This window comes from Saimiri boliviensis, chromosome 1 (assembly GCF_048565385.1).
Source record: "Saimiri boliviensis isolate mSaiBol1 chromosome 1, mSaiBol1.pri, whole genome shotgun sequence".
In the NCBI taxonomy this organism is placed as follows: Eukaryota; Metazoa; Chordata; class Mammalia; order Primates; family Cebidae; genus Saimiri; species Saimiri boliviensis.
Window position 1 is genome coordinate 46,659,462 of NC_133449.1, and position 26,688 is coordinate 46,686,149.

Sequence of the window (26,688 nt, forward strand, 5' to 3'; positions counted from 1 at the left end):
CATGACAGCGTCCTCCAGGGAGGGGGCAGGTGCTGGGTACAGATGCTGCCAGGAGACTTCTTTCCGGGGTAATTTGGTGGGGTTGGGGAGAGTGTCAGCAGCAGGCCCTCAGCTTTGTTCCTTGGCCAATGAAGATCCTGTTTTTGAGAATGGGGTTGATCAGGGCCTTGGACTTGTTGTCCAAGGAGCATGTTCTTTACAGAAAAGCAGCACCTAGGGTCTAATGGGGGAAGCCTGGCCTTGTGTTTTGCTTCAGTTCTTTTATAAGCAGAGCCAACCCAGGGTCTCTCATGGCATGGATGAGGCTATTGGGCACTTCCTTGGAGGTGCCTGGAGCAGGGAAGGAGCCAGGAATGAAGTCAGAATGTCTAGGCTCTAATTTAGGTCCCACCCCCTGTCTTGTGTGCATTGGGCAGCTTACCTGGCCTCCCTCAGTCTTCTCATCTGTAAAATAGGCTGAGAGTACACAGAAGATGATTGTGAGCATTTTGAGATGCCACACAGAAAGTGTTCCACACGGTAGTTCCCTTTCCTTCTCTTAGAGTGGAGCCCTGTTTGTGTCCAAGGATAGAGAGGAGAAAGAGGGCTGGACAGAAGGAGAGGTTAGTGCTGCCTGTGGTCCTGTAGCCACCGAAAGGTCAGGACTGGTCTTGCATCTTACCAGGTTGGGAAAAGCTGGCAGAGGAGCCCCCAGGCAGCTAGAGCTCAGGCAAGCAGCAGTGGTCCCAGACTGGCCTACTAGGGGCCTGGAGGGTGGTTCAGCCTCAGCTCCCTGGGATCTTGCACAAGGTAGTTTATCTTCTGGAGCTCAGTGTCCTCCATCTGCAGAAGGTGGGGGGCAGTCAGTGGTTTCATCCCTGCCCCACCATGGGGTACTGTGAGGCCAGGCAGGACGGTGGATATGATAATTCAGCTTCTAAAAGAGTAATGCAGGCTGGGCACGGTGGCTCACGCCTGTAATCCCAGCACTTTGGGAGGCCAAGATGGGCAGGTCACTTGAGGTGAGGAGTTCAAGACCATCCTGGCCAATATGGTGAAAACCCCATCTCTACTAGAAATACAAAAAAATTAGCTGGGCATGGTGGTGGGTGCCTGTAATCCCAGCTACTCCGGAGGCTGAGGCAGGAAAATCACTTGAGCCCAGGAGGTGGAGGTTGCAGTAAGCCAAGATTGTACCACTACACTCAAGCCTGGGTGACAGAGGGAGTCTCTATCTCAAAAAAAAAAAAAAAAAAAAAAAAAAAGGCAATGCATGTTGCATGCATAAGGCTGGATATTTGACCAAGAGTAGCCCTTGCCTTAGGTTTCTCACAGGCCAGCCTGCCTGGGGAAAATAGAGGTCCTCATAGGCATTTTGGGGATGTCTCATATTTGCTTCATGGATACGTAGTCAAAGACCAGAAGTGTGTCATGCTCTCAGTACTGAGCTGTTGGGTAATGGGTATATGGGGACTACCACTGTTTCTTTGGCTTCTCCTCTCCTGGCCTGTCAGAGGACTTGCAGTGAATGTTCTTTAGTCTAGGAGGGGCTATCCTAGGAGAACAGCCAGAAGGACAAAGGCTAGGAGCAGGACAACTACATGAGCGCTAGGATTAAATCCTGGGATTAAGTGCATGGATTAAACAGAGCAGTGTATCCGCAGCAGTGGGCAGCCTTGGGGTGGTTGTGGGGGTTATGACAGCAATCACTAGGCAGGGAGAAACTAGAGGAGAATATTCTACCATTATTCTAAGAACAATGAGGAAGAGACGGTGGGAAGATTTTGTGACTTTGAGGGTCACAAGTGCATTCACATCTGTTACTGCATTTGATCTAGAGGATTTTCTAATGAAAGCAGGATTCTGAGGCCACTTCAATGGTGGAAGGGAAAGAATGTGGCTGGTACTAGGTCAGAGCTACTGCCAGAGCATGGGGCTGCACCATGTGGCCTGAGGGCAGTGAGCCAGGGAGGAGGGAGCAGGACAGCTGCGGGTCGTGGGAGAGAACTGATGCTCCCATAGTGTCTGAGGCCCTGGCCTTTGAAGCTGCCCCTGGCCCCTGAGCTGCACACGAATTCTGTTCTGCTGTGGCTCACCCATCAGCCCCCACGCCTGCCTTTTTTCTGTCCCATTTCCCCCTATCCCGCCCTGTTGCCATGGTTACACACACAGGCGCTGCCCAGCAACCACCAGGAATATTTCACTGCAGCCCTGCCCCAAAGCCATAGTAACCGCTCAGCCCACTTTGGCTTCTGGCTGGGGAATCATGCCCCTCTCCTGCACAGGCCCCAGTTCGCACAAGTCCTTAGGACCCCCAAAGAGCCTTCCTGGCTGTCTGCCTGTTGAGGCCCTGTCACCAGCCTGAGGATTTGCGCTGCTGCTGCTGCTGGGATGATCCTCTCTTCTGCTCCTTTTCTTCTGACCTAATTAACGCCCAGTTCTGAAAATCTACCCCTCCCTCTGCCAGACACACATTCAGACACTGTTCTCTTAAAGGTCAAGGTCTGAGGTGGACAGAGGGAAGTTTCCACCCCAGGCCCAGAATGTTTCTTGAGTGTGACGCTCTGCAAAGGCAGGTTGAGTCAAGTTCTGTGTGTGAGGCTGTGCCTGGGGACAAGAGTCTAGCCATGAGCAAGATCTGGTGAACCAGATGGGGGCGTGTGGGCTGAGGTGTGGGCCAGGTTGCAGGAGGACAGGAAAGGCCTGACCTCTCCTGGCGAGATGAGTCAGGGATGGTGCTGTAGGAAGGTGGCCCTGAATGGAGTTTTGAGGAGCTAGAAGGTGTCCTGGTTGACAGAGGGAGCTGCAGCATGACTGAAGATGGGCCAGTGACTGTAGGGACCAGCAAGGGGTTTCATGTCATTGGAGAGAAGCAGACCAGTTAGGCGGCCACAGAAAGGAGTTTAGACTTTATCCCGATGGCCATAGTGATGGCTCACTGCTCACTATCCCCTGAACAAAACTGGTCTGCATGCACGGGCAGGTGGATTCCCAGACCCTGGTTTTGCCCAGCCAGGCTTCTTCCCACCCCTGCAGACTGCCTGGCCCCACTCCCTTCCACCATAGCCTCTCCCTCCCACCCGAATTCCAGGTCAGCTTCCACTTGGGGATGCGCATCCTATACTGCTGCTCCTTCCTGGTCTCCCCACTGCAGGGCCTCCATGTCCCCATCCTCTCACTCCCTAGCCACTCTTGCCTTGTGGAGGCTGTCCCTGTGGGTCCCCACCCTGGGTAGTCGGAGCTGGGGAGCTGCTGGAGATGGGGGAGTAGGGCGGTTCATCACCGGGGATAGAACGAGGGCTGTATTCCTACTTGGCTCAGGGAACTAGCTCCTGCCAAGCCTCTCCCTAGAATCTCTTCTCTCTTCCTGTTGGTGGCTGTGTAGGTGGACTTCACTGGGAAGGAGGGGGATTTCTTGGCACCTTCTTTCTCCATTCCTCTCCTTCAACCCTTTAGAGCTCCTGACTGGCTCCTATTCCGCAGGCTGACTCCAGCGCTCAGCCTTGCCGGGATTTCCAGGTATCTCAGCACCTCTCCTGGGCCATCTGAGTCCATTGGGAGCCTGGGTGGCACTCACCAACTGTGGCAACAGGGCAGCCATCAGAACCCCTGGCCACCAGTCTCTCAGTGACTGAGCTGTCCCCCCCAGGGTGAGTCACCTCCTTAGGTCTTGGAGGTGTTTTGGCTTCCAGAGGCCTCTAGGAGGACACACTCCAGCCTTGCACTGCAGGACACACCCAGAGCCTGTGGTCTGGAGGCCTCAGGGGCTTGGACTTCTGCCTCCAGCCCCTCACTGGGAGGAGGGGAGAGCAGTCCTGCCCAAGGCTGTGAGGCCCATTTGGTGCACGGGAAGGGTGGGGTGGCTCTGATGAGGGAGACCTGGGTTTTTAGGGCTGGCAGCTCCTTTTTATTCTGTCAGGAAGGCTGAATCCTTGGTCTTGAGGTCCTGTGTGGGGAAGCAGAGGAGGCCAAGTCCCATTGCACAGAAGGAGGCTTAGACAGAGGGAGGGAGATGCAGGAGAGAGCCCCATTTGGCAGAGGGGAGGGGGCAGGAGAAGGAAGGATGCTGGGGGCAGCCAGCAGCAACATCTGCCCAGAGCCCAGCTCTGCCCAGCTCTGGCACAGCCTTTGGAGTGGGGGAGGGGATGTGACTGTTTCTGGCCCCAGAGCATCCTCTGCCTAGTCCCTGCCCTGTGGCTACTCAGAGACCCCTGCAGCTGGGGAGCCCCTCCCTTTCCACCCTGTCTCTTTTGCCCCCAGGGTATAGAGGTGGGCAGGGGGGTAGGACCAGCTGCACAGACCGAAGAACAAAAGGATCCCACATACTTGATGGGGGGCTTCTGGCTTGGTGATAAGGAGTCCCCTCTCGGAATTAGACAGAATTACCCACTCATACAGCACATTTCCCTCTCCTCCCCTCACCCCTAGCAGCCATCTGGCATCTCTGAGCTACTGACATCCCTGGTGCTGGATGCCAAGAGCAGAGTTCTTGAATGTGGAGAAGCTCTTTCTGGGGAGGGATGGAGGAGAGTTTATATGGTTGGAAGGAGCCAGGAGAGGGTCTGGACTGGACACAGAGGTGAAGGGAAAGGGGACTCTGGGAATGTCCTTGTCAAAGGGACTTAAGAGGCTGAAGCAGAAGAGAAGAGGGCACTGGGGGCCACAGCCCAAGCTCCCCACAGAGCCACCTACCCAGTCCAGGCACTTTCACATCTTAGCTGGAACTCTTGCTGTAATTGTGAGAACTGCAAACTCACCAGGGACCATTCCATAAGATGACTGGCTTGTGCTCCTCAAAAATGCTGGTGTCATGAGAGGGAAAGGTGGAGGGCTTCCTCCAGATGAAGGGGATTAAAGAGACATGGCACCTGAATACAAGGTATGATCCTGGACTGGATTCCGGAATGAGAAAAAGTAACCGACTGTAAAGGACCATAATAATTATAGAGAGAGGTCCATTGAGGAAGCGTTTTCGGTCATGATACTATTCTTGCAACTTTTCTGTTGGTGTGAAATTTTGCACCATAACAAATTGAATATCAGAAGCTTGACTCCTCAGAACTGCTCCTTCACCCAACCTGGGCTAAGGGTGGAGGAGTTTCTCCCTTGGAGAGGGCCTTTGTGGAAAGGGGAAAAGGCCATTTCTGTCCCGGGGCAGTGGCAAAAAGGTGATAGTGGCTGGGCCAGCAAGGCGAGGGCCCCGTGAATTCAGACACCTGCTTATCTGCTGTCCTCGCCCTTTCTCAAACCATGTCCCACCCACAGGCAACTCGAGATGTGGTGCTGAGCCGGGTGCCGGAGCAGGAGGAGGAGCGGACAGTGAGCCTGCAGAATGCTGCAGCCATCTATGACCTCCTGAGCATCACTCTGGGCAGAAGGGGACAGTACATCATGCTCTCGGAGGTATGGCCAGCCATGCAGCACACCCCACACCCTGGAGTCAGGCAGTCTGTAAAGGCAATCAGACGGAGCCATTGGTCCCTTCTCCACCTGTCACTCCCCTGCCAGGCCGCTCTGCTGCTTTGACCTTGGCAAGTTGTCAAGTCTGAATTCCTCATCTGTGAAATATGGGTAGAGAACCCACTTCACAAGGTTGCTGGGAAGAGTGCGTGTGAAAAGCTGAGAACAGTGCCGTGCACAGTAATAATAAACGTTCACTGCTATTTTTATTGCCTGTCTACATTTTGAAAGCCCTTTCACAAATCTTCAGTTTGCTCTTTGCCATCACCCTGTGAGATCATTCACATGTTAAGGAGGGGAACTGAGGTCCTGAGAGGGTGAGAGACTTGAGCAGGGTCACACAGCATGCCAGGGGCAGGAACTGGGTTTCTGCAGAGTGTCTCACGGGAGCCAGGTTCGGGCCTCCTGCAGCCTCCTGAGGGTGCTGACTTGGGCAGTGACTACCGCGGAAGGGTACAGATGGCTAGGGTGGGAGGACCCCTGCTGGGCAAGTGCTGACTGTCTCCCCTCCCCAGTGCCTGGAGCGAGCCATGAAGTTTGCATTTGGAGAATTTCACCTTTGGTACCAAGTGGCCCTTTCCATGGTGGCTTGTGGGAAGGTAAGGTCCAGGGTGTGCTCGGGGCTGCACACTCACCCTCAGGGGGCTCTGCTGAGGTGGATGGAGGGGCTTTTCTGGCCAGGGGAGAGGGTGGGGGTTATCCTGCAACTGGTTTGAACCTCTGGGAGAGAGGGGTGTACGGTGTGCCACAAAGACACCTTGTGTGAATTCCTGTCCACGTGCGAGCTATGAGTGTGCCGGTGTGCAGAGCCTGTGGATGCTTTTCTCTGAGCATGCATACGTGCACAGGAACACTGTAGCCTCTTTGCTAGAGAGCTGATGATGTGACTGCATGTGGCGGACACAGGGTGGATCCAAGTGAGGGAACACTGTTCCTCTTGGGCTGTAGCTCTCATCCTATCCATCGAGCATGGTATCAGGAAAGGACTTGCTCATGCACTGGAGACTTGCCTTGGAGGGGAAGGTTAAAGGGTGGAGCAGAGCAGCAGCACCCACAAGGGGGTTTGGGGGGGTACTGCATGACACATATGGCCAGGGGCACCTGGGTGGAGACAGTGCCTGGCGGGACACCGGCCAGAACAAGGAGCGGGCCTGAGTTCACTCTCTATCCATGCAGCTCTAGTACCATCACCCCTGCTTTTTCCTCCGATCAGAATTACACTTACATAAGCCTCTATTTTAAGCAGTGACATGAAAGGAAAACCTTTCTGGAGCTGGGTACTGAGGCTGTTGGGGCTGGGGATGCTACGAATGCAGGAAATAAGGTGGCATGAGCTTGCAGATTGTTCCAGGAGCTGTAAATACCCAGAGCCCTTTCATGGGGCTGAGGGAATTCCTCGCCCCCCTGGCCCATCTGTGCCACATTCCATTTCTGGCCCCGCTGCTGTCTCTGGGGAGGGCCCTTCCAGCTTGCCAGTGCCTCCTCCATGCATGGAGGGTGTGCCAGCTAGCTCGGGGCCTCGGCAGCCGAGGCAGGCCAGGTCTTGGCGGGGAGGGGGAAGAGGAGCAGCTGCTGCAGCCTGGCCCCAGGAAGAGGCTTGCCGGAGAGCCTTCCCTGCCCCCAACTGCTGGGCATGTCTTCCCAAACCTCTCCCCTCTTCCCCATCACATCAGACACCTCGCAGAGCATCTCGAAGTCACAGCATGATCTCCTTGGCTCTTTGCTCAGCAGGGTCTTGTCAAAACTCACGGAGATTCAGAACACAGGCGAGGCCCTGGCCCTCCAAGGGTTAGGGAGTGAGAGAAACCCTCCTGCAGAACTGCAGGCAGAGGAGACAATGTGGGCAATGGTGGAGGGGCTGGAAAGATGAGCCAGCAGTGGGGGTGGGGACAGGAAGGTGTTGAAGGCACCGGTCCGCCTGGGGTAGTAGGACAGGGTGGGGAGGAGGTGAGGCTGGAGCTTCCAGGGAGTCTGGGCAGACAGCTCACAGTGGCATAGGCAGGTTCTTCCTACCTCTGGGAAATAGAAAGCCCATCTAATCTGGGGACAGTGAGTATGGGCAGGAGAGGCCTGGGACCAGGACAGTGGTTCATACCCTTCTGTGGGTCATGGACCCCTTTCAGGAGCTAAGGAAAGCTGAGACCACTGCTCAGAAAAATTCAGGGCGTATGCAAGTTAGCTTTAAATCCTAGAGAAGCTCTTAGAAGCTCTCCAGGCTCAGTCGAAGGTGTTGTGATAGCCTGGGAGGTAAGGAGTCTTCTGCCTCTGACTAGCTGGACTCAGAGAAGTCCAGACCAGCCTGCCACCATCCCAGCATCCAGGGAACTGGTTTCTGGGCTTGGCTCCTTCACAGACCGGCAAGGTGGCCCTGAAAGTGGGCTTGCATCAGGGACTTCAGATTGGCCAGTTCCTCATACATGAGGCTCCACAGGCTGGAGGCGCTGTGCGTTCGGTGCAGCCGGAGATTGTTCTGGAAAGCACTCTCTACCCTCCTTGGGAACCCTGCCCACCAAATGAGCCTGTCTGATTGTTCCAGGCATCACTCAGGAGTGGCCAGACCTTGCCTTTGCTGAAAGCCTAAGGTGGAATCAAGGGTTTGTAGCTGTGATTGTGCCTGAAAGGCCTTCCAGAAGGTGAATCTGGGCAGTATAAATATATCTAACACTTCAACCTGCAGGAATAACGGATGAGTTCCGTGGCATGATTTAGGTCGTTCCTTCTCTTGGTCTCTGTGCGGCAATTGCATTGGCTGTGTTGCTAGGTAACCACTATGACAAAAAAAAAAAAAAAAAAGCTGCTGCTCCGGCTGCTGATCCTCAGATGGCTCCTTAAATAGCAGCGTTTTTTGGTGTGCATGGGGGTGGGGTGGAATGCGGAGGGTCAGGGTTAGAGAACCCTGTATGGCAAGGATCCAGTCAGTAGCTGTGAGAAGGAGGCCGAGGAGAAGCCTGAGGCTTGCTGGGGTGTAGATGGAGGGGCCTTGGGAATGGTGTTCCCAGGGCAGGGTCTCAGGAGGAGGTAGATAGCCTGACAGTGCCTTCAAGCCCCTCGTGTACCCTGGCACCCACCCCCCCACACTGGGTACCCCATGCAGGCTCCCAGCCTGCAGGAGCTGGTTGCCTGCTAACACGCTCTCGTGCTTGGCCTCCTACCCTTTTGTTTCTGGAGAGAGCCATGGGGGTGGTGGCCTTTGTTGTCTGTCCCACCCTTTCTATAGGGTCCTTTGAGGAAAGAGCCATAGCCTCATCTCCCTTCCTGAGTGACCCCACAACCCCTAGCCCAGTACTGGGTCCAGAGCACACCCTTGGCGAAGACAACCATCATTGACCTGCTAAGTCTGAGCCAAAGCCCGGGGAAATCTATCACGTCTGGGTTGAGGAAAGCTGTTCCTTAGATGGCAGGGAACAGGGGAGGCCAGCTGGAGGGAGGCGGGTGTCCAGGGTGGACACAGACCATTCAGGTCCTAGCTGTGTACCCGCCAGTTGCTCATACCCTGCTGTAGACAGGTGAGCCTTCCAGAGCCTCTGTTTCTTTCTGTACCTCCAGAGTTGCTGGGGGGAGATGAGAGCTAGTTAACAGTGGGAAGCTTGGCCCACAGTAGGGCCCAGTATACATAGGAATTGTCATAGTTACACGCAGGTATGTGCAGACCTGGAGGTCATGCAGATGCAGGCGTGTACACACTGGGAGGACTTGTGCAGAGTTTCCTGGAAAAGGTTCCAGTACAGAGAGAAAGAGAGAGAGGGAGAGAGTTGGGGGTGGGCAGGGAAACAGGCCTCCTTTTTGGCCAAGGTGGTCATCATAGAGGCAGTGCAGGGTAGTGGTTAGAGCCAGGCTACATTCAAACCTCAGCTCAGCCATTCATAGGCTGTGTGGCTTTGAACAAGCTACCTAACCTTCTCCGCATTCAGTTTTCCCATCTGTAAATTAGAGTCAGGGTATCTACATCACAGGATTGCTGTAAAAATTAAGTCACTTGATGTATAGAATGCACTTACAACAGGAGTCTCCAAACTTTTTCTGTAAAGGGTCAGATAGCAGGCATTTTTGATTCTGCAGGCCCAACAGTCTTTTGCAACGATTTCACTCTGCTACCATATCAGGAAAACAGCCAGAGACAGTATATGAATGTGCATAGTCCATTTATGTGTTCCAATAAAACTTTATTTACAAAAATAGGCAGAAGGCTGGATTTGGCCTGTGAACTGTGTTTTGCCAACCCCAGATTTAAGACAATGCCTGTGCATCCCAAGATCTGGATAAGTGTTTGCTGCTGTTCTTATTACTGTTCTTGGTAACATCCTTGTCTGGCTGTGGCTGCACCCCAGCCCAGCCCTCTTTCACACTTGGCTGTCCTCTGCAGGTCCAGTCTGAGTCCCTTAAGCCATGGGGGAGCCTCAGACTCCTATTTGGAGGTTTTCTTCAACTCTACCAGTTTAGAACATCTCCCCCTCCTCTCTGCCAGCCTTTACACAACCCCCAACCCCCTCCATTGGCCCTGCCTCAGAGTCATTTATTATTATTATTATTATTATTATTATTTTGAGACCGAGTCTCACTGTGTCACCCAGGCTGGAGTGCAGTGGCACAATCTCGGCTCACTACAACTTCCACCTCTTGGGTTTAAACAATTCTCATGTGTCAGCCTCCTGAGTAGTTGGGACTACAGACATGTACCTCCACACCTGGCTGTTTTTTGTATTTTTAGTAGAGACAGGGTTTCACCATGTTGGCCAGGCTGGTCTGAAACTCCTGAGCTCAAGTGATCTGCCCACCTCCGTCTCCCGAAGTACTGGCACTGCAGCCATGAGCCACTGTGCCCAGCCCTCATTAGAGAGCCCCTTTCTACCTCTAAAAAAATTTATGTGCTTCACATTTGAATTCCTTTTGGAGAGCTTCCATTTGTTGTCACGTTAGCTGTCATCATGTTACCTAAAGAGCAAGGGTCATGGCCTCCATTCTTCAGATGAGGAAACTGAGGCCTAGGGAGGGATTTGCCTGCCGACACTACCTGGACTTCTCTGCCTTGGCCCTCTTCCTGGCTCCTCAGAGGAAAGGGATACAGATCAAGGCTTGGCTGTTTGGGGAGCTCACCCCACTGTGGGCACTCAAGATCGAGGGCTGTGAGTGACAGTGTTTCCTGCTCTTTTTTTCTGCAGTCAGCCTACGCCGTGTCACTGCTGCGGGAGTGTGTGAAGTTGCGGCCCTCAGACCCCACCGTGCCCCTGATGGCTGCCAAGGTCTGCATTGGGTCCCTTCACTGGGTGAGTGAGCTATGAGGGCAGGGCCTAGAGGCCTCCTATGGGAAGGGTGGCAGCAGCTGGCTGTGAGTGGGGTGTGCACTTCTTGGTGTGTATGTGAGGGTTCACGCAGGAGGTGGAGAGGATGGGAGCTGCCAGGCAGATGGGCCTGGGCAGGGAGAAAGGCTCTGAGAAGCCGCTAGCCTCCATCTCCAACGCCAGGGTCCCCTGACTCAGGATGGTATCTGGTTTGCAGTTCAGCCTTGAACTGTGGCCTGCAGAGAGTGGAACATAGGGAAGAAGACATGCCCCCCACCTGCCCAGCAGCAGGGTAGTAGGGTAAGGCCTTGAGTTACCTGGACCAGCCCCATCATTTCTGAGGCTTCAGATGATCTTAGCATCCAATCTGTAAGGGCCTGCAAGGCGTGATGCTGGGGGCAGAACTGCTCTTGGCGGAATGGGAAGGTGGTCTCTTCTGTCAGCCCCTCTCCTTCCTCTTGGCTCCAGTCCCCCAGAGCCCTGCCCTGTGCTTCGCTGCCTGCATACTGCTCTCTGCAGAGGCAGCTGAACCATTAGGAGGCTATAGCTCCAGGTGTGCCCTCTCCCCATTTGGAGGCCTTTACTGCAGGCTCCTGAAGACCCCTAAGAGATCAGCAGCTGGGAGTAGTGAAGAAGGTCAGGGCCAGGAGCCCAGGTCCCCCGCCTTGCTGTGGTCCTCCTGCCCCGGATCTATTTGGATGCCACTCCAGGCCTTTGTGGCTTCTGGCACTGGGCTCCAGCAGTGGGGTCTCTGCACAGATATCTCTTCTAACTCGGGGCTCACTTCTGGACAGTCTTGGCTTTGAGTCCCAAGCACCTTGCTGACGTCAGTCTCCTATTTTCTACCCTCTCAAGCAACACAGAACAAGTGCATCCTCCCTCCCAGACGATGCATATCAGGCCTTCCCCCACCCACACCTCCCCAGTTTTTTCATCTGCTCTCTGGGCCCCGAGTCTCCTAAAGTGGGCACTTCCCCTGGAGATGGCCTTCCTGTCTTCCTGTTGGCCTGACACCTTCAGCTACCCCCTCACCAGGTGCTTCATAATTAGTAGCCTTTACAACTCTTCTTGCCACTTTCCCTCCTATACACAAACAAATCATGGATTTTGGGGAGGGAGGCAATGAGTTTTCCACAAATTCCATGTTCTAACCTTCCTTCCTGAGGACTGGAAACTGGCCCCATCCCTCCGCTGGGTCCCTGCCTCATCATCCCAGCAGGGCTTGCCTTCTCTCTGCTCCAGGAAGTCAGTCCTCCCCAGCCCAAGGAGGCTGGGTGAAAAGAGCGCCTTTCCCTTTTTCCACACAGGTTCCGATCCCTGTGTCTAAAGTGCCCCATCCCCTCTGTGGCTGATCAGGAGGAAGGGAAAGTGTGGCTTCTGGCTTGCGTTCTTTATGCTGTTGCTTAGGTTGGAGAGAATGACATGAGATCAGTCCTGTAATGAGCTCTAGGCTTTTGGAAGGAGCAGTGTAATTAGGTGGTTAAGAGTTTCACTGCCCACCCACTGGGTACCCTAGAGTAAGGCACCTAACCTCACTGTGCCTCAGTTTCCTCATCTGCAAAATGGAAACAGCCTTTCCTCCTCAGGTAGGACATAAATGACCAAGTAAGGAGAGGGCTGGACAGGCCAGGGAGGCTTCATGGAGGAGGTAGCCTTGGACTGGACTCAGAGGACAAGGGGGAATATAGGAGGGCCAGAGCCAGGCCCTTCCGTCACAGCTTGCTTTCCCCTGCTTCATGAGTATCAGGGAACCCTTGATTCCCAGGTAAGACAGTTGGCATTTTGTTCTCAGAGATAGGGCAGCCTTGTGAGCAAGCACTTTAGATGTGGCTGGCGCATGGGTGCTGAGCACGTGCAGCAGAGGGTGTTGGTATGAGCTGGAGTGTGTAGAGCAGGTGGGCTCCCCGACCCCAGCTCAGGCCCGTGCTTGCTCCCAGGGCTTCTGAGAGGGGCCTCAAGCTCATCTCTGAAGCCCAAAATACCCATCTTTGAGCGGGTGTAGCGGGGGAGGGCATCTGTGCCCCTCAAGGCTGCCAGCTCTGAGGTAGCTGTGGGTCCACCCAGCCAATGGCCGCCCTTGCCAGGAAGCCCTAAATTTAGGTCTTCCCACCATGCAGGAGCTGTTTCCCTCAGCAGCATAATTACAGTAATTATGTGCATTCAGATTACATGGTAATAAAATTAGGATCAAATCAGTCCAAATTGAAATCAGATGAGTTAGGAGCAAAGTAATCAATGACAACATAAATAGAAAAGCCCAAAAGGAAACTTAAACATGCAGACTTGTCATCAGAATCAGGGAGAAGAGTGAGCTGTTTAACTTCAGCTGAGCAGCATATTTGGGTTTAGGGGCTAGTTTGAGCCAGGGTTTAAATCAGGCACAAGCTAGAGTGACGTCCCGAGGGTGGCCTGGGGGTGGGCTCCTGGCAACCTTCCTTGATCTGGAAGCTTCACCCCCTGTACCTCCTACCTGTCTTGGATACAGATCACGTCACACTGTGATCCTCTGTGTTTCTTGAGTGCAGGAATTGTCTGTCTCTTCTTTGAAACCCCAGCCCGGGGCTCAGCACCTAGTGCTCACTGGATGGATCCTTCTTGCCAACGGGCACATTCACTTGGCAATGAATTTTGTCTTATGTGGTGCGTGACTTCCCAACTAGATGGAGAAATTGCTTACTCACCGTGTCTTGCATTCTGACCCCCTCTCCCCGACAGGAAGCCTGCATATAGTAGGTGCTATACTAGTAACTAACCAAGCAACACACACCCCATCTGGCCAGGAAGGGATGGGATGAGGGATCTGTATTTGGTTCAGGGGTTCTTCCTGCACTCTGCAGCTAATCCTTGCTCCCTGAGTAAAGAGTACAGGCTGTAGGGTATCCAAGGGTTCTGAGAAGGGAGGCAACAGGCTTCCCACAGATTTCATGTTTGAGCCCCATCCTTCTGCTGGGTCCCTGCTCACCATCCCAAGTTCTGTAGGGGGGCCCAGAGTGGGGCAGCCCTGTGTGAGAGTCCAGGGCAGCCCTGTTCCCAAGGCCCGCAGTGAAAAGAATGGGTCTGCCTGGCAGGCAGTGGGTGTTCGTGCATGAGACAGGGCACGGATCCCAAAAGGCGTCTCACACCCCCTTTGTCTCCTGCCTTCACAGTTATTCTGGCTCACGTCAGCCCCCAGCAGGCCCAGCCAAGCCCCATGAGCAGGGGACAGAAATCTGGGGGTGGACAATTTGGCCTGGGTTGCAGGAAGGGAGGCTGAAACTAGGACATTTGAAAAACGAGTTGTGCTGGGTGAAGCTGGACTGGGTGGCCACGTGCCCAGAGGCGGAGCACCTGCTGTCCCCACGTCCTGTCCTCATGCCCAGAGCCACTGTTGGACACCCTAGAACGGGTCTGGGTCTGAAAGCAAGGTTGTCTCTTGGGGACTGTGGCAGGCAGAGGGACTTGCATGGTCACATGCTGGCCGGCTGATTGGGGGTTTGTACCAGGGCGGGAGTAGCTGAGCAGGGTTGGGTTTGGAATAAGAGAACACTGACCCTGGGGCTTAGCCTGAGGCTCCCCTGGGTGAGGGAGGGCTTCCCAGGCTCTGACTCAGTGGCGCCAATGCTGAAATCAGAGAGGCCTGCATGGCCACCTCCTGCCTTGGCACGGCCAGCCTTCTGCCAGGGTCCCTATTTTTGCAGCAGAAGGAAAGAGAGATGTAAGTATTTTTTTGTATCCCTCCAAATAATTATTTAAAATTCATTTAACTTAAAAAGTTGAAACCTTTAGAGGAGGCAAAGAGGATAGGCTATGCATACGTGGTATCACATGGACAGGAGAGGAGTTTGCAAAATGGAAATGGGGCATGCTCATCTTTGGAAAGGTCTCTGATGCCATCTCTCATCTCCTTCCTGAGGAGGACAGGAAGAGGGTAGCGGAAAAGCGCGTAGGCTTTGGAGGCAGAGAGGCTAGAGTTCAAATCTCTGCCTACCCGTGTACGCCCACTTACTAGCTGTGTGACTTTGAGGGAGTAATTTACCCTGTCTATGCCTCAGATTCCTCATCTGTAGCCTGGAAACAATCATGTCCACCATTATAGGGTAGCTATGAATATCAGTGATGACATGAAGAGTGCCCCCGCTTAGGCCAAGTATGGTGGCTCACACCTGTAATTGCAGCACTTTGGGAGGCCAAGGCGGAAGGATCATGAGGTCAGGAGATCAAGACCATCCTGGCCAACATGGTGAAACCCCATCTCTACTAAAATACAAAAATTAGCTGGGTGTGGTGACGTGTGCCTGTAGTCCCAGCTACTTGGGAGGCTGAGGCAGGGTAATCGCTTGAACCTGGGAGGTGGAGGTTACAGTGAGCCAAGATTGCCCCACTGCACTCCAGCCTGGCAACAGAGGAACACTCTGTCTCAAAAAAAAAAAAAAAGAAAAAAAAGAGTGCCCATGCTTAGCACACTGCAGGTACCTGAATGGTAGCTATCACAATGATAGACCCTTGAAAATAGCAGGCACACAGAAAGGATGTGCCTTTATGTTTTTTACTTCATTTTTCAAATTCAGGGGTGGGCAGAGCCAGGAAGATGGATTAAGTGTTGATGAGGCAGGGAAGAAAGAATGCCAGCCCTCCTGCCACCAGCTTGTAGAAATTAGAAAGAGTGCCTACTCCTCCCAGGGAGGAAAAAAAGGGGATTTTTCAGTAGATCAGCTAACAGCAGGTTCCGGGCTCTGTGGGAAGGAACTAAGGAGAAACTGGAGGTGCTCTTTAAACAAAACTCTGCAGGCTCAGAAATGAACTTCCTCTAGTTCCAGAAAGAGAGGACGAGGGTAAACCTCTTTGGCTCACTGCAAGGTGAAGTAACCCTTGAAATGGAAGGCAGTCCTGGGCATTCACAGAGTGTGTGAGCAAGAAGCCAGGCTGCATAGGGACCAAATTTGAGACCCTGGAGAGACAGAGGAATTTGTAAAGTCACAGGAAGTGCTTCCTTACTTATATAACACGAAACAAAGGATGAAAACATTATGTCCTTCAGTGCATCCCTTTTCCCAAGGGTCAGAGAGGAGGAAAATGAAAACCTACAGAGGGTGAATTAGTGTCAGGAGATGGGTTGGAAACACAGTTCTGCTACTTTCTAGACGGGTGTCGTTGGCTAGGTTGCTTCAGGCCAGCTCCCCATGCCTCGGCACCTTCTGCTGTGAAACCCCAATGCCATCAGGTAGCTGTGGTGCTGTGAAAATGCCAGGGGAGCCCTTAATCACTCTAGAACTGCAGAGGAGGAGGCAGGAAGGATCTTCACCTGGGTGTTAGTGGTGAGGTTCCATGGCTGCCCTATATAAAGAAGGCATTCAAGAGTGGTGTATCACTGGGAAAAGGAAGGTTGAAGAGAACCCTGGAAACTCCTCACCCTAGAAATATTTTGATGAGCAAGGAGGGCCCAGTGCTGTAACCTGAGCTTGCTGCAGAAGCAGCAGCCTGGATTACAGAGCCACCAGCTGTTGACTTGGAGGCCACAAGTAGGAAGTGTCTGGAGACTGGAAAGGGCACATGAGGTGCTAGGCATGGAGGAAGGCGTCTAGAGTAGAGCAGGAGGGCAGGCGCTGGGCCGCTCCACAGCCATCTGATGAGAGCAGTGTTTCCGGATCACACGCAAGTGGAGTCCATTAGTGGACTGTGAAATAGAACTCTGAAAAACAAAATTTGAGGCTGGGACAGTAGCTCATGCCTATAATCTCAACATTTTGAGAGGCCAAGTGGAGAGGATTGCTTGAGCCCAGGAGTTTGAGACCAGCCGAGACCACATAGTGAGACCCACCCTACCTCGTCTCTACAAAAAATAAAAAGAAACAAGTAAAAATCAGCCTGGCATGATGGTGTGTGTGCCTGTGGTTCCAGCTACTTGGGAGGCTGAGGTGGGAGGATCGCTTGAGCTCAGGAGGTCAAAGCTGCAGTGAGCCACGATCATGCCACTGCACTCCAGCCTGGACTACAGAGCAAGACCCCATCAAAAAAAAAAGAAACAAACCAACAAACAAACCTTGAAATAGACTATAGATTATCAGAGAATAAGATCGGAAATGCTCCAGTGTATTACCCGCAGTGGGGGTGAGTGGACCCTGGGGGAGTGGAACGCTCGACCAGCTCAGCATGGTGGACTGTGTGGGGCTGTGGAGGTACCAGCTTCTCCTTGTGTGGAGTCGCTCCTTTTCTGTGGTGAGGGATCTGGCTGAGAGACAAAAGGCAGGCAGTAATGTCTACTCTCTAGATTCCAGAGGGTCTTTGATGCCACTTCCCAATTTGTCAGATCATGTAGCTATGAGGAGCGGGGACTTAGATGGCACTTGCCATCTAAGACAGGCTGAGATTTTTTTTTTTAACCCTGGAAGATTAATTGTATAATACATATATAAAATATGTATATATCTATATATGTACACACATATATATTGTATGTATAAGTAGTTGTCATTGATATACCTGTACATATGTATGTATATGAGCCTGGCCAGGTGCAGTGCCTAACTCTGCAATCCCAGCACTTCGAGAGGCCAAGGCGGGAAGATTGCTTGAGCCCAGGAGTTCAAGACCAGTCTGGATAACATAGTGAGACCCCATTTCTATTTTTTAAAAAAGAAAAAGAAATTAAATGATGTTGGCCATATAGGGAGATGGTACATTAAGCCATGGGATTTTGATTTGAGGCAAATGCTGATACTATGCTTAGAGACTGTTTTAAACTACATGAACAATGCTAGCAAGTACTAGACAAGGAATGCTGCTGATCTCGGGGTCAGAGTGGATCACAAGCTGGACAAGTGAAGGGTGTATGTCTTCACTTTTTAAAGCTAAAGGATGATGAGCTCTTTTAATCCAGAACGGATACTTGGCCAGTCTTTGCTGAGCCGTGTTCCTGACATCCTCTCTGCATGGGTTGTAGGAGCTGAAGCTGGCATTTGCTGAGTAGACTGACATGACCATGGGAAGAGTATATATTCGTGGAATGCAGACGGTGTCCGGATGCGTTTTTTAACTTGTGCTTAGTGTTTATCAGAAAGCTTGTTATGGACCATCATACTACCTGAGATAGTGTGTGAGGTGAGCCTCATCAGCCAGGGGTGTATTAGGAAGGAAAGAGGGTGCTGTTTGCTTACTTTCCCCTCCCTTGTTGCCTCCTGTCCCACCTCCTGTGGCACTTCCTGGGTTAACTACAGCCACATGATAAGCTCTTGGAGTTCCAGTAGCCCCACGTCAGCACCAAACGGTGGGGCCTTAACTAGGGGCCACCCGGCCCTGCCGGGTCTGTGCCTCCCGTGTCAGCTCCCCAGCCAGGCCTAGCACAGAGCCTGGTACTGCAAAAGCCTTAGTGGAAGGCTGTGGGGAGGAGGGAAGAGTGTGGGTCCAACCTGCCGTTTTACAGATGAGGACTTTTGGGACACAGAAGCTAAGTGTGTTCTTCAAGCCCCACAGCTGTTGGGTGCTTAGCCAGGACTGGGGCTTGTCTTCCAGTGCTCTTCTCACCATGGGGCTCTGGCTTCAGACCCTGGGAGCCCTCCTGAGTCCTGCTGCCTCATGGCCCAGGAGAGAGCATCTACAGCCCTGGTTGCACCTGACCAGCTGAGGCTGAGCTGTAGACAGCTGTGGGGTTTCCCCAACTATGGCCTCCCATGAACCCTGGGTTCTCGGGCCTATTGGTGCCAAAGACAGAAACCCAGTTCCCCAGATACCCTCATCCTTCCATTGGCCAGCCCAACAATCAGGAAGCAGACCAGTGCCCAAGTTGGCAGCTGGAGCTCACCCACAAGGAGGGCTGCTGTGGTCAGCTGAGTCGGGCGTGGTGGGCAGATAGCCTCTCCCGCCGTATCCCTCCAGGCCATCATGTAGCTTCCTCGGCTTCTCTGTGCTTCCACGTTGTTTTCCCCTCTCTCCTCTTTCAGTTTGCACATAGCTCACCCTGGCTAATAGCCTCTGTCTCATGATCTCACTTCCTAACTCCAGGGAGAGAGAATCCACAGATTCTCTTCCTACCTATGGCCAGTGGTCATGCCCTAAGATGCCCAGAGTTGCCCATCTCCTGCTAAGGGGATGGGCCTGAGCAGGGATGAGGGCCAGGCAGGGGCAGCTCTGGCTTTGGGGCCAGAAGCCAACTTGGGTTTCAATCTCATTCCCTGGTTGCCTGATTCTGTGAGCCTCTGTCTGGGGGACACTGAAGGGTTTGCATGTGGCATTCAGTCTCTTGCTGTGTGTCAGAGCCAGTCAGTCTTGCTGGCAGAGGAAGCATCCCCACCCTCTCTGGAAACTGACATTTTCAGTGACATGAACTTGGGCACACTACCACTACATATGGACAGATAACATTTTCTGGGTTGGATGGGAGGGAGGGGAACTTTCTTGGGGGCATGTGTGCCATGAGTGGACATGCCCAAGGCCCCTGGCTGTCCCCTGCCCCCTAAACTGGCCTGATACCTGTGGGGGCCCAGAGTGTCCCCAGGCCCGCCTTGTGTGTGCCCCTTTGTGTCCCATGTCATATGTGATGATGTGTACACATGTGACCCATACTGGTTGGTCTGTTTCCAACTGGAACAATTCCTCCTGCTCCCAGGACAAAAACAGCCCCAGGCCTTTTTCCCCTGAAAATTTGAGCTGGTTGTCTCAGAGAGGGAGTGAGCTCACAGATGGAGCCAGAGTGGCAGCCTGTCTGCTCCATGGAGCTGGAGACATCCAGCAAGGCACATGTTTCTGAGGCCCAGCCACAGACCCCTGCTTGCCCGGGCCCTGCCTCTCCTCTCTCTGCTGAGCAGAACAGGCACAGACACAGGGCCCTACAGAGGTGGTGGAAAAGGGGCTGCCATGGACTGGCCAGTCTTGGGTTCATGCTCTCAGCACAACAAGCTTTGGGGAGCTGGGATCTCTGGGGCAAGGAAGCTTCTCCCTGTGAGAGGTAAGGCCCTGCGACCCTGAACACAAGGCTTCTGTTTCGTGAACAGATCCAGGGAGTCACTCACTGGTAGAGGAAACTCCAACCCCACCCCCATGACCTCTGTCTCTCCTTTTTGCAGCTGGAAGAAGCAGAGCGCTTTGCCATGATGGTGATCAGCCTCGGAGAGGAAGCCGGGGAGTTCCTCCCCAAGGGCTACCTGGCACTGGGTCTCACCTATAGCCTGCAGGCCACTGACGGTGAGTGCCAGGCCCCAGGAAGCCTCTGCTTAGGGAAGTCTCAGGCTTCCTAACTGCTTCTGAGGCATCTTGTCCTACCGGTGCCCCTCCCCTCAGGCCTTGCCTCCATAGATACCAGGTACTCCTCTGGGACAGATGCCCATGTGTGCGCACACACATGCACGTGCACACACGCACATATACACGTGTGCACACACACACGCATGCTCCTCAGACCTATTTCCACAGTTGTGCCCAGACTGTCGCCACCCTCAAACATGCCTTCCTCTCCCCTCTTTATTGATCCAGTTCCCCTCAAGGCCCAGCTCCAACTCCAGCAAAGCCCATGCTAATCTTCTCAGTGGAACTCCTATTTTCTGCCTGTATTAGATCATCAGCCCTCCACCCCACAGTGTCTTCATTCTGCTTCTCATAGGACTGCGTTTACCCTCAGCACTGCTATGATCTTCTGGAGCCTTTTAAATCCCCCTCAATACATGGCATAGGGCTGGGTACACAGCAGGTGCTTAATAACTACTTGTCTTCAGCTAATGGATTCTGCTCCTTCCTGCCCCACACCTGGCTTTCTCTTGCCAACCCTACCAGCTCAGCCATGTGTCTCCCCCCATCAGTCAGACAGCCACCTACAGTCATCTCCTTGTAGCTTGAGGGATGAGGAGTGACAGGCCGCCACCCAGGCCAAAGCTGGAATAGTAATCAGCCCGTCCCACCTCCCCCAAATGCCAGTTGCTGGGAGTGGCCGTCACGGTGACTTTAGGTGTAAATGAGCCCTGCACATGCTGGTCAAGTGAGGGGATCATCAGTCCCTTTGTCAAAGTCTACTTTGAGCAAAACACCCTCCTTGTCCCTTTAGCTCTACAAGTAGCAGTTGCTTTCTAAGCTTTCGAATCTGGGGAGCTCTGACAACTGTCAATGCTTGATCCTTGCCGGTGGGATTCTGATCTGGTCTGGGTGGGGCCTGGATGCAGTCATGTTTAAGCTTTCTGGGTAGTAGTTAAGTGTGCAGCCAAGGCTAAGAACACCTGCCCTGCTGCATTTAAAATGGGATGCAGTTTACCAGAAAGGTGCCTGGTTTGGGTTCAAACTTCCTAGTGGGCCAGGAAGCCTAGGAAGGTGCATGGGCCAGGCAGAGGTGGTGGCCTTTCTCTCAAGGCGTCGGCCTTCTGGATGGATGCCCGTGTCATGGAATGCTTGCAGGCATCGGCCTTTGAAAGGGTTAAGGTGGTTCAGGTGGTGGAGAAGGCAAGGGAGTAGAAGTGACTGGCATGCCAAGGAATGTGCTAGAGGCCAGGGCATCAGCCCAGGCTGCTGGAGTTTGAGGTTTGCCAGATGGGGCCCTGGTGGTGCCTCTTTCTGCAGAGCTGTATCCTTTGAGGATGGTGCAGGGCTGGCCTGGTACTCTTCGGTGACCTGTGATGGCTCAGTCTCTGTCCTGTCCCCTGCAGCCACCCTGAAGTCCAAGCAAGATGAATTGCACCGGAAGGCGCTACAGACGCTGGAGAGGTGAGGAGGCTCCCACCTGCAGCAGAGGCCCCTCTTGTCTTTGGTGGCACATTCACAAGCTTTACCTCATCGGACCCTCTGATGTGGGCAGAACAAACATTTCTATCTTCATTTTATGAATGAGGAAACTGCACACAGCAAACAGGGATGGCCTTTGGGGTTGGGCAGGCAGCTGAGCCCTGCCCTCAGCTCTGGGGGCCTCCAGCAGCCACCAGTCTCAGTCCCTGCTCTCCCAGGACTCAGGTATCTAAAATGGGAATAGTAACCCATTGCTGTTGCAGGGATTATAGGAGATGAAACAGAAAAAGCACCTTGCACAATCAGTGTAACAGGGGCTCAAAAATGGTATTTGCCTCCTTCTAGCTCCTCCCCAGGCACCCCTCCCACTAAACCCACCTACCCCTCCCACCATCCCCAGCCCTTACAGGGATTTCCTGGCAGATGCTCAGAGCAGCAGGGCCAGCTTCTCTACCCTGGTGCCTGACTTGTCACTCCCTCTCTGCCATGGGATGTGTATTCATCCCGTCTTCCTCCTCCTTCGGGGTCTGTCACCCCAGGGGAGCCCTCCCAGGTGGCCCCTACCTCAGCAAGTGCCAGCCCCCTCAGGCCCACCATCCCTGCCTTGGGCTGCCTGTGGGCCTTCTGCCTTGGTCTTCATCTGCCGGCCAGACGCCCCCCTGAAGCAGGGCCTTGTAGAATCCCCCAGCATATTGCCTCATAGCACCCAGCGCAGGGCTGGGATGCTGGACGCCTAAGTCACACGTTGGTCACTCAACCCCTGGTGCCTGATTTGTCACTTCCTCTCCCCATACAGAGCTCAGCAGCTGGCGCCTGGCGACCCCCAGGTCATCCTCTATGTCTCGCTGCAGCTGGCCCTCGTCCGACAGGTGGGTTGTCACTGTTCCTAACCCTCAGGTCCCCAGGAGCTGCTGATCTTCTCCTGGAAATCTGGCTTACCAGCTGTGTGACCCTCTGCAAGTGACTTTGCCTCCCTGAGTCTGTTTCCTTGTCTGTCTTGTGAGCCCTTTGAGCCCTCTTCGGAGGGGCCCAGTGAGGTTGAGGTCAGGTAATGTGGGTAAAGCCCTGGCAGGCACACAGAAAGGGAGTATTCTTTGTCCTCCCTTCCCCTAGAACATTTCAGTGGCCTGTCACTCATTTGTTCGTGTCCTTGCCTTCCACTGGCCTTTTCCCAAGGGTCTTGGGGACAGAGTGATGGGCTTATGGAGCTGTTGCAGGTTGGGCTTTCCCTGTGACCCCCAAGCTACTCCTTGACTCTGTGGATGCCACCATCAGGTCTTGGCCTCTGGGGTCCCATAGGGGCCTCCCGTCTGCTGACTACCTTAGCCCCACTGGGACCACCCCCACCACAACTCTGCAAGCAGACCTGCCTTTTTCCCAAGGGTGCTGGAGGATGCTGGTGTGTCCAGGATTCCCCACCTCAGGTCCTTCAAAGCCTTCTTTGCTTTCCTGTGGCACCTCAGCCTGCAACCTGGTGCTCTGGGCGCACACCTAGCCTCCAAAACAGGGCCTCTCAGGTGGCTTGGCCCTGATGCCTGCCAACGCCCCACCTGACTGCCCAGGGACTGCAGACAAACCTTTGGCTCCTATGGTGCGGCTCTCCTCACCTGTACCACCCAGGAAATGGGCTGAGCTCCAGGCTGGTGGAGGGAAGCCCGCAGAAGCCCGTGTACTTGCTGTTGGGTGGAGGGCAGCCCTGCATGCTGGGGGTGCTGCTATGTCCCCGCATAGCCTAGGAAGCCCTACCTTTTGAGGAGGCAGGCCACAGCCGCCCCATTTTATACCCAAGGACACTACTGAGGCCAAGCCAGCACAGAACCCAGGCCTCTGATCCATAGCCCACAGGGTCCAGGTACTCTGCTCCCCTGACCTTTTTGGAGATGGGGCCCTGGGAGCGTGCTTACCAGCCGGGTCTTGATCTTAGGGTCAGCTCAGCAAGCTGCGTTTCTCCTGCCTCTGGGACAGCCAGGCTCTGACCTGCATCAGTCTGGCTCCTCTCATCACAGTTACTCTCAGTGCTGGGACCCCTTCCCTCTCACCCCACGCCTAGATCCTTGTCCCTGTGCCTGTGTGTGTCCTGACCTGACCTGACCTATCACTGTGTTTCTGAGTCATTCCGTCTCCCTCTCCAGGTCGTTCTGTCTCAACCATTTTTTCCTCAAAACGGCCCTGATGTCATTGATGTCATTCCTGCTATTGTTTCTGCTGTCTTTAGCGGCCTGGCTGCCTTCCTCTTGCACCATCCCCACCCCCTGTGACTCCCTACATCCTCCTCCACCTCTAGGCTGTGTCCCGCCCTGTTCCCACTCCTCACTCCTGACCCCAGGTCCTCTGTGCGCCTCCGCTCCCAGGAACACCAACAGAAAGACACCTGACACCACTTTATTTTTAGTTTTCTGTAAAAGAACCAGTGCTTTTTTTGCTAATCAAGTGAATGATAACCCTTTGGTGATGCATTTTTTAATCTACTCAATTATTCACGCCTCTCTGATGAATAGCATCCATCCTCCTGGAGAGATGGCATGCCAGGCCAGTGAGCCTAGTGCCGTTTCCTCGGAGACCTCATTTTGGGAGCCTCAGGGAGGTGAGAACTCCCTGAATGGATTGTAAGCTAGAGTCCTAGCCTGCCTGGGTCTCTGAGGCCCCTAGCCGGCCCATCCTGCCCAGATCACGCCTGGCTGACCACACAGTGATGGCTGTGGATTTGGATATATTACCCAGGATAATGGAGTCTGCTCTGGTGGAGTCACCAGCACAGGAGCAGCCTTTGGGGCACCGACAAGCCGAACCAGTGGCCCCGCTGAGCTTAGCCTCCTCCTCATATGCTCTTTGACCTATCCACAAAGTAAGGTGCCCAGGGGAGAACTCTGGGCCTGGCACTAGTGCCCATAGCCTGCACAGAGGTCAGGCTGGAGACCAACACAGAAGCCAGGCAAACTGGGGACCCAAGTCCCCACGAGGAGGGTGGAAGGCTAAATCTGAGGTCTGGCAAGGAGCAAGACTTTTAAAAAGAGACTCATGAGGTTCCTGTGGGGATGGAGCCCTGATATGGACAGAGTCACAGGAGTAACGCAGCTCCCAGGCCTGAGAGGGACACGTGCCTTCAGACTGGAAGGAAAGGTCTTTCCTGTTCCTTAGCTTTCTGGCTTTGGGGCTTGAAGGGGGAAATTCACGCTTCAAAAGTGTTTGTTCCACCAGCACTTTGCAAGACATTTTTCACAGTGTTTCATCTTCATGGACATTGAAATAGTTTTAACCATTATCCTCATTTTGTAGCAGCAAAACTGCAGCTCAGAGAGGTGAGTCCTCTTGCCCTAAGATGCCAGCTAGGAAGTGGCAGAGCCAGGAGCCCCATCCCAACCTGACCCCAGAGCCTCTCAGCGGGAGAGGGTATTTATCTGTCAGCCACACATCAGGTTCTTTCCCCATCCACGCATGAACATGTTCAGAGGGGAGGCCCTCGTCAGCCCTGGGTATGTGGCTGGCAGATTCTCTATTCCAGGGCCAGGCCTTCCTGGCCCTCCACCCTCCAGTCTGCTGCAAGGTTCTCTCCCAACCTCCCTCTCCAGACCTGGTCGCAGCCTTTCTGCAGGGTGCAGAGCCTCAAGCTAAGGGCGCTGCTCAGTGAGGCAGCAGTGTGTGGGGGAGAGGAGATCCTGTATCCTGGGGAATCGGGCCAGGTCAGAGGTGCTAGGAATAGGGGGTGAGGAGGAGATGGCCAGCTGGGTCCTGCTGTGCCCCTGAACCCATAGCACAAAGAGAGCTGGCCTTGACCTGAGACAGCTTTGAGGCCAGGCCCCTCACTCACCCTAGCACAGGCTTAGCAGCCTGCAGGTCTCACACAAGAGCACTTGGCCTGGAATCAGGACCCCCATCTGGGAGCGTCTGCTCTGCTGCTCACTCGCTCTTCCATTTGAAAAGGATGGAAGGGTTAGAAGATAGCTTTTTTTTTTTTTTTTTGCACATACATTAGCTCTTTGGGCCCTTCCATGGAAAAGCATATGCCTAATTTGCACATAAGGAAACTCAATTCAGAGAGCAACAAGAACAAAGGTGAGTGAGCAGCAGCGCCAACTCTAGAACCCAGCTCCTGTGTATTCACAAATATAGGACCTCTCCACTGGCCAAAACGAGCAGGACCAATCAGCTCAGATGGCAGGCAGCAGGTGGGGACATCCAAATCCAGGCAGGGCGTGGTGCACAGGTGCCCAGCAGGGTGCAGGGGCCACGCCAGAGACTCTGTGGTGTTTTGTAGAGAATAAGGAGATGATGTAAGGGGGTAGAAGGCCACCTTGCAGGTCACACGGGACTGCGTAAGAGGCTGCTACAGTCACTAGGACTGGCCAGCCTCTTTTGAAGAAGAGAGTTTATGTTGGCGACTGCCAGAATTCTTTTTTTCTCCTTAATGCTTGTGGAAATATTCCCCAGACCTTGCCAGGGGTGTGCAGGCCAGGGCATGTGGGGCAGAGAGCTTTTTCTGAGGGTAGTGACCTCCCCAGCTAAATGTAGATGAGTGGAGATGCTAAGAGATGGAATCGGAGGCGAGGAAAGGGGCCTCAGGTGTCTCTTGCATCCAGGGGACCTTTGAGACCCATCCTAGGGGCGTTGTGTTGTGCTGAGAACGGTCTCTTCAGAAAAGAGCTCCTTGAATCTTCCACATCCTCCTATAAGTCCAGCTATGGGCAGAGACCCATTCTGGCAAGATGGCAGGCAGCCAAGAAGGTACGTGGTCTCAGTCCTAAAATAGTCCCTGTAGGATGTACTGGGGCACCAACTGACCCCGTAACCCTGTTACCACTTGCAGGTGGGGCCCTGGCCACAGCTGCAAATCACCCATGCCCTCTGTAGCCAGATCCAGCAGAGCGCTGGAGTCCTGCCTGCAGGGTTGGCGGGAGCAGTAGAAGGTGCCCTTCTGTGCTGCACCGGCCCCTCCTAGGCTCACTGACTGAGCTACTGAAGCAGCTGGGGCCTGACCTCTTTCATGCAGTGGCTTGAGAAGGGAGGCAGCAAACTCAAGCCAGTGAAAGTTGGGACCCGTGGTGACCTCTGTTCTCCCCCGCCAATGGAAGGAAAGGCTTTCCTGAGGCCACATCTAAATCCAGACCCTTTGAGTGTGGCTTTCCTGGCCCTGCGTAATCTGACCGCATCCCACCTGTCCAGAACCATACTTAATAATTATTTGTTGAATTGAAAACAAAACATAAGACTAGAATCTGGATTCTAGTCCCAGATTCCCACTGTGCCCCTGTTAGAGGTCAGTCTCTCCCTCTTCTAGGCACTTGCCTCCATGTAC

The 26,688-nt window shown here is 53.7% G+C and overlaps 1 protein-coding gene across 6 annotated transcripts in view; it reads left to right on the forward strand.

The window, feature by feature from the left end:
• TTC7A (tetratricopeptide repeat domain 7A) overlaps positions 1-26,688 on the forward strand; it is a 153,718-nt gene that overhangs the window by 81,523 nt on the left and 45,507 nt on the right. For 5 of the 6 annotated variants that reach the window (XM_074396840.1, XM_074396839.1, XM_003926740.4 and 2 more), the window contains 6 exons: positions 5,245-5,382; positions 5,955-6,038; positions 10,599-10,703; positions 19,757-19,874; positions 21,320-21,377; positions 22,192-22,264. In XM_074396840.1, coding sequence (XP_074252941.1) covers positions 5,245-5,382; positions 5,955-6,038; positions 10,599-10,703; positions 19,757-19,874; positions 21,320-21,377; positions 22,192-22,264 — 576 coding nt within the window. The remainder of the gene's footprint in view (positions 1-5,244; positions 5,383-5,954; positions 6,039-10,598; positions 10,704-19,756; positions 19,875-21,319; positions 21,378-22,191; positions 22,265-26,688) is intronic. The other variant, XM_010337451.3, reaches the window with a different exon arrangement.